The sequence below is a fragment of the Lycorma delicatula genome, chromosome 2 (assembly GCF_047948215.1).
Source record: "Lycorma delicatula isolate Av1 chromosome 2, ASM4794821v1, whole genome shotgun sequence".
Lineage (NCBI taxonomy): Eukaryota > Metazoa > Arthropoda > Insecta > Hemiptera > Fulgoridae > Lycorma > Lycorma delicatula.
The window spans coordinates 111,416,119-111,430,093 of record NC_134456.1 but is presented as its reverse complement, the minus strand read 5'-3'; the positions used below and the strand labels follow the sequence as shown (position 1 = coordinate 111,430,093).

Genomic DNA, 13,975 nt, shown 5'->3' with positions numbered 1-13,975 from the left:
ACCTAACACTGCCCAACAAGGAATTGTTTCTGAATGTTACTTTCACTTCAGGAGTCAAATCTTACACCCATTTTGGGTGTAAAAACAAAGAAAACCTTTTATTAGCTCTAGTTTCTATGATATACAAGTGGAAGTATTTTATTTTAATGGACTAAGAGAAAAAGATACGTTTTAATTACATATACCAACAACATAGAAAGTCCATTTGACATTTTGTTAATGACAGTTACATTTTAAGAGTTCTTAATTGATGGAAGAATGCCTGGCAGTTGGTTGGGTCTGCAGAGAATCATGTGGCGGCTTCATGAGATTGTCTTTTGGCTTTCCTCTTGTAAGTGAGCTCTGGAGCATCCCTACACACAGACCAGCAGTAATCCACAAGCATTGTTTTTCTTCTCAAAAAAAGAAAATAGATTCCTATGACGATGTCTGTACTGTGAGACCCTGACATCATGTTGAAGATTCCATAGCTGTAGTCTTGACCCTAGAAGTTCTACCTTCTTCTTTGACAAATCAAGGTCTCGAATGAGATCACTCAATTCCACTTGACACAGTCTGTGCGGTTTATCATCTTTTTTTGCCAAAAAAAGTCATGGTATGTGGAAAGCTTGTTGGGTTCTTCTTCCTCTACACTCTTCATTTCCTACTTCAACTTCATCATTTTGGACTGGATTAGGAACTGATAAACTATCTGAATGTGGAACAGGTCAAATAGCAGATGGAAGATTAGGGTATTGAGCTGTTCCTCTTATTTTCATTGACTTTATAGGTAGAGTCAAGCAGAAATAGCAGTTATCTGTATGGTTTGTAGGTTCCCACCAAACCATAGTCACAGCGAAAGCCATAGATCAATTTTATTTTTCAGCCACTTTCGTAGTATAACTTAATTAGAACATAATATGTTCCAATACATACAATATGTTCTTAATTGTGAAGCCCATGACTTATCCTGGTCCCCTACCTTCATACCAAAATAATGCTGATAGGCAATCTTCACAAGAGGTGTCAGATTGTGTTTCTGTGATGAGAATGTTATTACACCACATATGTAACAAAAACTATTCACTAAATTTACACATTTTTGTGGCATTTTGATTTAACAAATTTTTAACTTCAAAAGCACTTGAAAACCAGAAATTCTGCCCTAATTACAACACAATATGAAACTCAATCACAGCAGCAGTAATAATGTTTATAACCTGCAAAAAGTTTGAGAACATTATGTTATGTCATTTAACAGATATGACAACTCCAAAAACAAAATTACCCAAACTAAAAATGTAGATCAGGTACAAAATGACATGTCATAATATCTACAAAGCAAGAGCTAATCGGTCATTTTTATGGTGATTTTTGAATTCAGCAGATAGAAATATGGGTTCGAATCCTGGTCAGGCATTGTTAGGTACATGTCATTGTGGTCTTATTCATAAGACATATTTAATCTTAAGATTACATACAAATTATGTCAATTTTCTGTTTCAGATGAACGTGCTTCAGGAGCATCATCATCTACCAATGGTGATGTAAAAAAAGGCTCCAAGAAAAGAGCTGCAAGAAAAGCTGATGGTAATAAAAAGTTACAATTGGATTACAAGATTGAGTATGCAGTTAGCAGCAGAGCTGCATGTAGGGGATGTCATGAGAAGATAGTGAAGGTATTTTTTTTATGTTGTGTTTTCTCTGAATTTTTCTAATTATTCTTCAGGAGCCATGATTATTATCATGGGAATTGGGTCAGTTAGTATGACAACCATTTTTTTCTTTTTTAATGGAGTATTTAATAGGACCCTGTGTGCTTGTCAGAGAATTGTTTTTCTACCTAACGGAGTTATAAAAAAAAAACCACACTAGTGGCTGAAGTACTGGCTACTTAGTCTCCTTCTAATCAAACGTTGCTCTAGTTGTTGAGAGCATTTAATTGACACAAGAATTACATAATTATTTTTTATTATAAATGAAAATATTTTTAAAGATTGTAGTTAAGTAACAATTAAAAGTTATTCTGAAATTGTAATAAATCTCATTTGTTGGTATCAAGATAATAATTAGAATACACCATGTACAACATTTTAGAAAAAGAATCTTCAAGATCTGATTCTACATGTTTTATTTTAAATCCAAAAAAACTGAGATTATTGCTGTTACTAAAATACTGTTATTATTTGTAACTGACTATAATAAAAGAAGAAAATGGAGGTAATGTTAGGATCAGATTTTTTAACTTTTCTCCAAAATAACAACTTAACAAGGCACCTAATAATAACTAAGAAGGAGCCTCCATGAGGTGCGCCTATATTTATTCAGAACAAATAGGAGAAATTAGTTTGTTGAACTGAATCTAAATAAACTTCAAACTTCATCTTATCAAGTCATACCCCACTATCACCTCACAAGGCCACATTTTAGAGTTGTAATTCAGCACCTAGTCCCACCACAAGTGGGACCCATTTATAGTCAATCATGAAAGGTCTTTAAGGATTATTCCACCAACTAATCCAAGCAATGCCAGAGTAGGAGTTCAGAGAAGGGAGGACTCTGATACTGTAGGCTACCGCTTAGAAGATAACATGTGATCGGAAGCGTTGGAATGCCCTAACACTGCACACATGAACATAAGAATACAAAATAAAACCAAAGAAAATTACTAAGAATGTCCACACGCAATGTAAACTCACTCATGCAGATTAGACTGGTAAACTAAAATAATAACCAATCTAATAGACCAACACAAAGTTCTTATAATGTGACTGTAGATAGTAAGAGACACCAACCATGATGCCTTGGAATATCAAGGATGCAGGCTCTACAAAGGTGTACATGGGAAGAGAGTGATGAAAAGTGTCTCACATTTTGTAACAGGCTTTTGGTAAGCCTCAAAATAATAAGCTCTGTATAAAAATTCAAATAATAATCCCCAAGAATCTCAATACTCATCCTAAAAGCATCTAATAAAATCTACGTAATAATAATAATAATAAATGCCCACGCCCCTAATAATAATAAAAACAAATTTCCAAAAGACTTAGAAAGAAAAGTTCTGGTGATCTCATCAAGTCCTACTTGATGAGGTCATAAATAACATCCCCAAAAATCATGTTAACTAATTGGAGACTTCAATGCTCAACTAAGCATAGAAAGAAGATACCATGATATCTTTGAAAAATGGCTTGTTCAAAAGAGAAGAAACGAAAACGAACAGACTCATTGATCTCTGCAGAAACCACCACATCCTAATCTTGAAATCCACATAATTCAAGAGGAAACCTCAAAAACTCAACCTGGTAACACCCTGACTACACTAATGGAAATGGCAACTAGATCATGTTTTCACGGACAAACACCACAAAGAGATCTACGACATAAAGCCTTCTAAGGAGTGGACACAGGCTCAGATCACTATGTAATCAAAATTAAAATTAAATTCACTTCCCAAAGGAAGCAATAAAACCAAGTCTGTAAAACAAAAAGAAAATAGACCTACCCAACTAATCAAGAATGAAAATTACCTAACAGCAACAATCTAGATTAAACTCAAAGACCTAGTCAAAAACCTTAAACAAACCACACAAGACATTACAATACAGTTATAAGTCCGGAAGCCACATCTGTAGCAGAAACACTCTTCCATCTGAATGAACAATCAAAGACTGAAAGACTCCAGAAAATTGGAAGAACTTGCATATAGAAAAGTACCAGAAATATGAGCAGTGGTGGGTCATGCCAAACAAAGTTAGTTCAAAGAGTTAGAACCTATCACTGATACCATGCATAAGAGGAGACTAGGATTCTTGGACACATCATGAAAATGCAAGATTCAAAACTTCTGAAACAGCTGGTTCAGTACAATCTTGATTCAAAAAGCACCAAGATAGGATGGAGATGGATCAGAGAAAAAAGAGAGGATCTGAAGGAAATTGGCCGTAGAAGACACCACAGACAAGGTAAAATTAAAAGAAAAAATCAAGGACAAAAAAACACGCTTCTTATTCACAAGAATGAAACTCACAACATGATCATTTTCAACACCAGAAAGGTCATGAAAACCAGAACGTATAAAAAAGTACTGGGAGAATCGCAAGGCCCGAACAGACTTGGATAATGGACTGACTAAAGTGATCTATGTGGTCATAAAATAAATCATTGTGTTTTGTAAGTTTGGGACTTTCTCTTCATGAAATGGAATGATTTTGATGATTCTATTTTTTTTCCAAGATTTTACTGTTATTTACAATTTCAAGTGATATGTAACGATCCCAACCCCGTAGGGGAAGACAACCGCCTTTTGACGTTCTGGTTGCTGCCATCCCCCCATTCCTTGCCCTGTTGGGCTTTAATGGGAGTTGTCTATCGCCCTCTGACTTTTTACATCTCAGAAATAAGCCTGGCTTCATAGGGATGCCACCAATGCAAATGCCTCAGTAGACATTTGCATCAGTGATTTAATAACTTAGCTTATTGCCTTCACTGTAGGCCTCATCTGGACATCTTGAATGTCCTACATCATCTCCCTCTGAACTAGCTAACCGAGCTTGTGGAACCCCGTGCCTAGTTCTACTTGTTATGAGCCAATTTCATGAACGTCTCGTAATTTCAGGTAAATAACACAACATACCACCAAACATGTTGATCGCAACAACAAAATTTAGTCCTAGTTCCCTTAGTGAACTCAGCTTGCGCTTTAAATATACCCTTGACTTAGGTTAATTACAGACTTTGGGGTCTGGTCTACCAGGGAGAGGCGGATTGATCGCCTACTCCCACTCAGCTCCATCGCAGAGTCCTATGTGACATTCACCACAATAGACCGTCTCGTCGAGATGCCACTACACCTCACAGCTGCAAGGTGTCCCATGCCCTTTGGCAGTGCAACCGCATCCCACCGACAGTGTCGTTTGCTCGTTCTATAATGCCCTCGTCAAAACGCCACTACAGTGATATGTAACCAGACATAATTCTTATATTCAAGGTGTTTTTATGCAAAAATTCAACAAAATTTGTTTGTGTAACTTAATACCTATACTTCATTCAATTAGCTTATCAAGTTGAAGTAAACTGTGCGTATGTGTGTGTTCAGTTGTCTGATTCACAATCATCTCCTGTAAATCTTGATGTGAATAAAAGAAACTACCTGACGTTAATATTCAGTAACCACACCCTATTATATTTTATAAAAATTATACATATATTTTAAATTTAAATAAATTTAGACATGTTAAATGATCAGTAAATATCTCTTACTTTGTTTGCCATATCTGATAACCCATGAGTATTTTATTCATTAAAATTGTTTATTTTTTTGTAGTTTCCTTGAGTTTTTTAAGAGTTATGAAATTTTCAATTACCCACTAACAGTAAAAGTTCACTAATATTTTGGATTAAATTTCTATGATAATAAACAAATAATAAATTCAATTCAGTTTTCATCATCTGATTGAGAGATTCATAGTGATGTCAGTATTAAGAGATTCAATGAGAGACTAACTCTATTTTTTTTCCTGGTATATTCAGTTCCCAATAATTTGGTTAAACAGTATCTGTTACATGTTTTATACACTTTTTCCATTGCTGCTGGCCCGTTTTATCAATGGCTTTTAAGCATATATTTTTAACCATTAGATATTTTAAAAGTAGTATTTTTTGATGCCATGTATCTTTTGATTTGTTCCCAAATTAACTCAGTTGGGTTGAGTACCCAATGATTGGAAGGTAATTGAAGCATGGTTTTGCCACTGGATCTTGTTAACTCATGCGTTTTATACACATTAAAGTACTTTTCATACGTGAAACCCTTTGCAATAATTGGACTTTAAAGTTCATCCTCTTCAAAAAAACTTCTTTTGAGCCAAGCTACATTTTGATATTCTTTTTCTAAGACAGGACTGGAATTTTTTCCTTTTTACATGAATGATAGGGGTATTATCTAAGTCAGTAACTGAACTGTCTTCCAGAAGAGGTATTGCTGAACCATTTCTCAAAAATGCTGTTCATCTCATTATGATAGTTTCCTGTAGATTTAGATTTAAAAATCCAGGGACCATCATTGACAAACTTGGTATCACTGCTGATATGCATAATTATGAGATGCCTGCCTACCTTTACCCGGTTGATAAGCCACACTAAAATGCTTTTTTTTTTATGATTCCACAACTTTATCGTTTCAAACAAAATTTTTTGTGTAGCCTTCGTTTGACCTTTCATCCATGTAATATTATATTCTATGCCCTTCTTGCCTCATTCTCTTTATTTCAGTAAGGTTATGTCTTCGCCATATAATGATATCGTCCCTTTCAATTAAGGCACTTTCCTGGCCTTGTTTTTCATATTTAAAATTCATACTCAAACAATTTTTAAAAAATTGTTCTTTGGAAATGGTAGATCGTTATCATCATTTACAACTCATAATACTTTGTCTATTGTAGGCAGTTCGTTTCAAAAATAAAATTTGTGTACTTTTTTATGAATCGCATTTTTATCGAAATTGTCAACTTTTTCTTTAATTGACCTATGGGGTTTAGTTTTCTTAGGAATCCGTAATTCATTATAGTAGATTTTTACTTGCAAATCATGTTGTACACTGAAAAGCACAACTTCCACTTGTGTTAGCAGTTTTATTAACAACATCTGAAATCAACACTATTGGATTATTCTGTAATTCGCTTTTTTAAGCATTTAAAATTATATGTTTTTTCACATTCTTTTTTTAGAAGGGATATCAATAATTGTGCACTATCAGCTGAATCGGTATTAGACATGATGTGAAAATAATGGTATAACTCAAATCATACAGACACAAATTTAGGAATACACTACACCCACGTTCCAGTAAACTTAAAAAAATTGCATTACCAGTATGTTAACTTTATAATTAGAGTAAATAAGTAACAGAAACTCAAAAATTGAACATGAGAACAAAAGAGTGATCATATGTAAAGATCAAGGGTTAATAGAACTGAAAGACATAATATTATATAAATGCTTGATTACTATGACTAAAAGTCATAAAAACATAAACTAAAAGTCATAAGTCGAGTCATGAAACCTATATCATGGAATCATGCATAATGGACCATTATCCTGTGATTTTGTCTCTACAGAGCTACTCAATTTTTGTTCTAGAAAATAAGATTAGTAAAAAGCAAACATGGATTACACAGGGTTTTACTTCATCATGCAAAAGAAGTATCACGGGAAAATGAGACCAAGTTCACTAATTATAAAATAGAAGAAAAAATTGCCAAAAAAAAATGCTTTAATAGAAAAAATAGTTAATGTTGTGAAAACATAAGCAAAAAAATATATATATACAGGGTCATTCACGGGAACCGGATGTTTTTAAAATAATCATAAAAAATTGAATATTTACTTTAAAAAAGTTTTATTGGTACTGAAACACTTGTTAAATCAAAGCATTTGTTACTTACTCATGAACGAAAAATTATGTCCAGCAAGTGATGTCCATTTTGGGCAATACATTGTTGTAGCCTTTCACGGTAACTGGCCTCAATTCTTTGCAGCATGTCTACATCAATCTGAGTGACGTGATGACGAATTGCAATCTTTAGGCCCTCCAATGTACGCGGTTTATTGCCATACACACGCGATTTCAGAAACCCCCACAGAAAAAAATCACAACTACTCAAGTCAGGGGACCGAGGGGTCCAAGGAATATCGCCGAATCTGGAAACGATCCGTCCCGGAAACAAGTTACGGAGAACAGCCATCATTGCCCTCGCTGTGTGCGCTGTAGCTCCATCCTGCTGGAATAACACATTTTGAAAATCGATTCCCCAGTTTTGTAACTCAGGGATGAAAAACGTATTCAACATCACAATGTAACGATCAGCTGTTACAGTTATGGCAGCGTCATTTTCTTCAAAAAAATATGGTCCAATAACACCAACTTTTCCTATTGCACACCGGACAGTCACCTTTGGGCTATGAAGTGGTCTCTCGTGAAGCTGCTGCGGGTTTCTTTCTCCCCAATACCAGCAATTCTGTTTGTTGATGAAGCCATTCAGATAAATATGGGCTTTGTCACTCATTCACAATAACAAATTTTCATTTTCTTCAAAAGTGGTAAGCATTTGTCGACAAAATTGTAATCGCTACGTGAAATCTTGCTCGTTTAACTGCTGCACGACGGCTATCTTGTAAGGATGGAAATGCAGGTCTGTATGCAGGATTGGTCTTACCGTACTTGTGCTCATTTGAAGCGCTGCTGAATGCCTCTAAATAGAATAATTGCCGCTCTGAATAGAGCTGCGTGGACTTCTGACAATGGCTTCCCTTACTCGTTTGATGTTCTCCGGAGTGCTAGCAGTTCGTCGGGGACCCGGTGATTTATTCTTCAATATTGAACCACTTGTTCGAAGGTTGTTTACCCATTGCAATATTGTGTTACGAGAAGGGACACTTGCATTACGATGGATATTAAACTGACGGCGGAAATCTCGCTGAACAGCAGTTACGGATTCGTCATTTCACACAAAACTGTCATACGCGTACAGACGCTGGTCTAGCGTCCATGGCTCCATCTCAACGACTAAAATGTAAATGCTATGAACAAAGGAAACGTCAGACACCAGCCACGTGCCCCTCCCACCACGAACGCCCGAATACAACCCACTTCAAAAACATCTGGTTCCCATGAATGACTCTGTATATATATATATATATACAGTAAATTTATATACTCTTTTATTTACTCTTATTTTATTTATTTACTCTTTTTTTGTTTGTAATATATATATATATTACAAACAAAAAAAGAGTGGATAAAGACAGGTTTCTTAAAATCAATTAAAAGATGTAAGTTATTTAAAGACCCCGTAATAACTAACAGTCACATTATGTACCAAAAAATGGGTACTTTATGGAAACATTTTAGTGTCATTAATTTAAAAAAGCCAAGAATAAATATGATAAAGATGTTGTCAGTTAAAATGTTAGCAAAGGTAAAAAATTATGGAGGATTATTAACTTGATCAAAATAAATGAGACAACTGAAAAAAAACAAAATAAAATAATTTACATAAACATATAATGGTAAAGGTAAAGGATAAATGTTTTGGTAACTTTTTTCATAAATGTAGGAAGATTCTAGTTAATCAAATACCAGATGATTCAAAAAGGACTTCAAATTTTTAAAGCATATAAAAATTAATTTAGTTAACTTGCAGGTTTGGTTGAGAGCACATTTCATAGCAAAACATATCAAGTTTTGACTCACTTAGTTCATTAGTACCGAATTCGGTTACCAGCATTGTTAAAAAAGGTAGATAAAAATGGATACATTTACTGGTGCAGAACATCCTCACTGTGTGTTTAGGTTTCATGATTTGCAGATCAGCTTAATATTTGTAGAGCGTACAGTAGGGAGCCTCCTAGTAGGCATTCAATTTACTCTTGGCATCAAACCTTCATTGAAACAGAATGTTAAACATACAAAATCACCAGGATGCCTGCTATCCTTGAAGCAGCTGTGGAACAACTTGGAGAAGGCTTTGCATGTAGTTCAAAAAAATCAACTTGACATGCATCATATGAGACTGGCATTCCACAAACAACAATTTGGTATGTATTACATAGACGATTCCACTTGAAACCATACAAACTAACCACAGTTCAACACATTACAGATGACAACAAACATTGCTCGCAGTTTTGTGTGGAAATGATTGATAGAATTGTAGACAATACATTTTTAGACTGTGTAATTTTTAGTGATGAGTCAATGTTGATTCTGCTGGATTTTTTCTTGTGGGGTTTCATTAAAAATTGAGTTTATGTATCATATTTACATGTTGAGCTGAGATTTCGAATTGGTGCTCAACTTGCTAGCTACAGTCTAGAATGAAATCGACATCAGGTGGATATATGTCGCATTACAAACGAAAGCCATATTGAACCAAAGTGAATGTTGGTGACAAACTTTATGTGTTTTTGTATGAAATGAGTCCTCAACTGAATCTGTAAGTTATCTCAATAAATTTTTATATGCTTTTAAATTTGTGAATTCCTTTTTGACCTGGTTTAAAGACAAGGGACCCAGAGGTAGGGAATTCATTAGATTTTATTACCCACAAACTCTAATGAAGTAGTAAAAATAATACAGAATCTCAAAACATGAAAAGCTGCAGGAGCTGATTGAGTTATAAATGATGTACTAAAGCGATTGGTGAATCTTATCTCTGAGCCTATTGAATAATTTTGGGTTGAGACAAAATAAATATATCTACAGATGCCCTAGCAAAACTCAGTGAGTTGATTTACAATGCTTTTGATGCTGTAGATCATGCCAATGGTATTAGATAAGTGAAAAAATGGGATTTCAAAGGAACATAAATAAATTACTGAAAGGTTTTCTCACAGATATGTATCAAAAAGTAAAAATTGTAGAATGTATGAATTCCGACAGTAAAATAGAGTATTGAGTACCTCAAGGCTCAATACTCAGCCTATTATTATTTCTCCTGTATATAAGTTACATACCAAATCACAGATCATGGGGCCATTCTTTCCTTTGCAGATGATACTGCAGTTTTTTTAATCAGCTAAAGACTGGAACATTTTGTTTAATAATGTATAAGTTCTGATTTTCCTTCAGTAGACCAATGGTTTCTGGCAAAAAAGTTAACAGTTAACTGTGAAAAAACACAGATTTTTTGTTTTGCCACAGACACTATATCAACTTTTGAACAATTTCACTTCATATTATTTAAACATTACTATTAAGTAATCGATTAGCAATAGTGCTGAGGACTTGGGCATTACATTTGATTCTCATATGCATTGGAACCAACATATTGGAAAAGTCACTGCTAAATTAAGTGAATTTCATTTCTGTTTGTTAAAGTAATGGAAATCCTCAATAGAAAAAAATTTACTTTAGACTGGTACACTAAATGTAATGCTTAAAAAAATGTTATTTTGTAATCAGAGATTTCCTTCTGAGGAACTGTATCAATTAGCACAATTATATATTAGAAAAATATGTTATAACATTGCAGTCAAAACTGTAATCAAAAACAAAAAAAAGAATTTTTAAAAATAGAAATCATTTCATGACATGCACTAAAGCTAACAATCAATATCTATTTAAAATATCTGAAATAGCCAAAGAAATTGGCAAGAGGAGTAATATATATATATATATTTTACATATTAATATATATATATATATATATATATATATATTCTTAAATACATGGTCAAAAAATGTACCTAACAAACAGTTAAAAGAAATAAATAATAGGGATAAAAAGTCATTGAAAACCAAATAGAAAAAAGTATTGACTTATTTGAAAGTTTGGAATTAAGCTCAAAGTTTTAAGTAAATGTTCTATTTATTTTAATTTTAACTATTAAATTTGTTTTATAGAAGGAGGCGGAAAGTGCAAAAAAGCATTCATGTTTTTATAAATTATGATATTTATCCTTGTAATTTACTCAGAATAATAAATAAATATTTTTTGTTTATATGGTTAATTTTTATTTAGAATTTTATTTAATTATGAATAAAAAACTAAAAGAAGAAATTTATTTATGGTGATATTTTTTCAGGGGGAGATAAGAGCATCAAAAAAAGATTTTGAAAGTGATGAAGGTAAACGATATGGTGGAATTGATCTGTGGCATCATTTAGAATGTTTTGTCAAATTACGTTCTGAATTAGGTTTTTTTGATTGTGGAGATTCATTATCTGGTTTCACAAAACTAAAAGTAGAAGATAAAGCTGAAGTGAAGAAGGTGTTACCAGAGATAGTGTAAGCTATAACATTTCTAAACTAATACATTTTTTTATTCATTATTCTAATTATTTAATTCTTAAGAGTATAATGATGAAATATTAAAATTTGTAAGGTTTACTGTTCCTATTATTTTGCTGACATTCAAGCTACTTTGATGATATGTAAGCTGAAATAATAAGTAAAATTCATGAAGGATTTGTTAATGATGGTGGTGATATTAATAAATAAAATAATTATATCAGCATTTAAAACATGTGAACTTTGACAAAAAGAGATCAGTGTTCTTGACGATTGCTAAAAAGCCAAATTGTTTATATTAATTAAGTTTGGGATTTAATTAAGAAAGACATTGGCTAAGTATCCAAGAAATTTCTCATGACATTGGTAGTAGTAGAGGATCAGCAATGTAATTTTAATCGTAACTTGGGTCTCTGCAGGATGGTTGTAAAATTTGTACCCAAGGTACTCTTGACTGATCAAAAAAAATCATGCTGAAGTGGCTGAATTTTTCTAACAGTGATTCTGATGTTATTCTAGTTCTTTACGCTCAAGTTATGCTACCTGTGATTTTTAATCATTCTGCAAGTGTAAAACACTGCTTAATAATCTTAGTTTGAGAGGATATGAAAAAACAAGACTTAGATGGCTGCTACTCTGAAACAAGATTTTCAGAAATGTTCTGAAAAATGAGTTAAGAATTGAGCTAAGTGTGTGGTCATTTATAAAGAAGATCATGTATTGCAGAAGATGTTATTACTAAATATATGATTATTTTTGTTTTAATGTCTTAAGTAAAGTCTAATCCTTTTTTGCTCACTTCATACATAGAGTAAAAGCTTTTAAACTGTTCAAGTTTTGATGTTACGTCTAAATGATGGCTACTGAAGTAACCGTGTAATGTACACTCACATGTACTTGTTATCAAATTTTGCTTTTGGAATGCTATTGTTGATTTAGCTGAATCCAGAAAACAGAAAAAACAGGCCGGGTAATTGAAAACATTCTAATTCCTACATAAAATTTACTGACTAAAACATTTTAACAAAGACAGCATAGTCACCATTTTTTTTTCAGCATTTCTGATAACTAGAAATAAGTTTTTTAACACCCTATTCATAAAAATCTGTTGCCTGAGATTTCAGCCAGCTCAATAATGCTGTTTTCAATTCATTGTTGTCTTCATAACATTGAGAACCAAGCCACTTTTTTTAAAGAAGGATGAAGTAGTAATCGCATGTTAGATTCAGAATATAAGATGGTAACTTAATTCTATTAAGTTTCCATCTGTTTTGATGAATCTGCTTGACAATTTTTGTGAATGAGAACAGTTCTTGATGGAGCATCTCACGTTGCTGGATCTGAATTTCACACCTTAGTTTTGAAAGTGTTTTAACACTGCACCTACATTGTGATTCTTGTTTCTGGCCCCATGGAATCTACCAATAGCATACTTTTTGTCCTAGATAAGACTTGCCATCACCTTCCGCACTGATTGAGTTTGCTTGAATTTTTTTGACTTCAATGAACTTAAATGACACTTTTGTTTGGTTGTTTGGACTCAGTGTTGATAAATAAAATCCATGTTCCATCACCAGCTATGATGTAGGAGAAAATTTATTCCCTCTCTCATAATAGTCCAAAAATTCACCTACTGCAGATGCCATTCTTAAATTTTTGTGTTCATTAATCATTATCTTCACTCGTCACCCAGTTTTGCACACAATTGATAGTCTAGTTTTGCAGAACAATTCTTCACACTTTATTTTCTTAAACTTTTGCATTCACTTATTCAATAAGTTTATTAAACACTATGACTTTTTTTAACACAAGGCTTTTACACTCTGTTCTTTTCTTATGATCATTTATGCAGCATTTATTAAACTCTGATCAGTGACCTACATTCACTTATTGTAGGCCTGTAAAATTATACAGTTCACACAGAGTTTCAAAAGTGGATTGAGAAATGTAATCGATCTGGATATTCAAACAAGTGGGTTTGTTTATTTTCAATGTCATCATTAATCACTGCTAACGGTAAGGTAGACAAAAATAGGCTGTTTATAAGGCTCCTGATAGTTAACTAATGAAATGTCTATGAATAGGCAATATTTATTCTTGCCAACCTCTTTTTATTAGCAACTGGCTGTTACTTTTTAAATCACGCCTTGCATTTTTAACATCACAGATTGATGTTATTCAATTCTGATTGTTATTGCTTTTAT

General features: G+C 33.1%; 1 protein-coding gene across 1 annotated transcript in view; it reads left to right on the top strand.

Moving 5' to 3' along the window:
* The window catches only part of Parp1 (Poly-(ADP-ribose) polymerase), a 103,613-nt gene that overhangs the window by 13,361 nt on the left and 76,277 nt on the right, over positions 1-13,975 (top strand). Inside the window, exons 3-4 of the mRNA XM_075356070.1 lie at positions 1,486-1,658; positions 11,566-11,768. Of these exons, the coding sequence (XP_075212185.1) occupies positions 1,486-1,658; positions 11,566-11,768 (376 nt within the window). The remainder of the gene's footprint in view (positions 1-1,485; positions 1,659-11,565; positions 11,769-13,975) is intronic.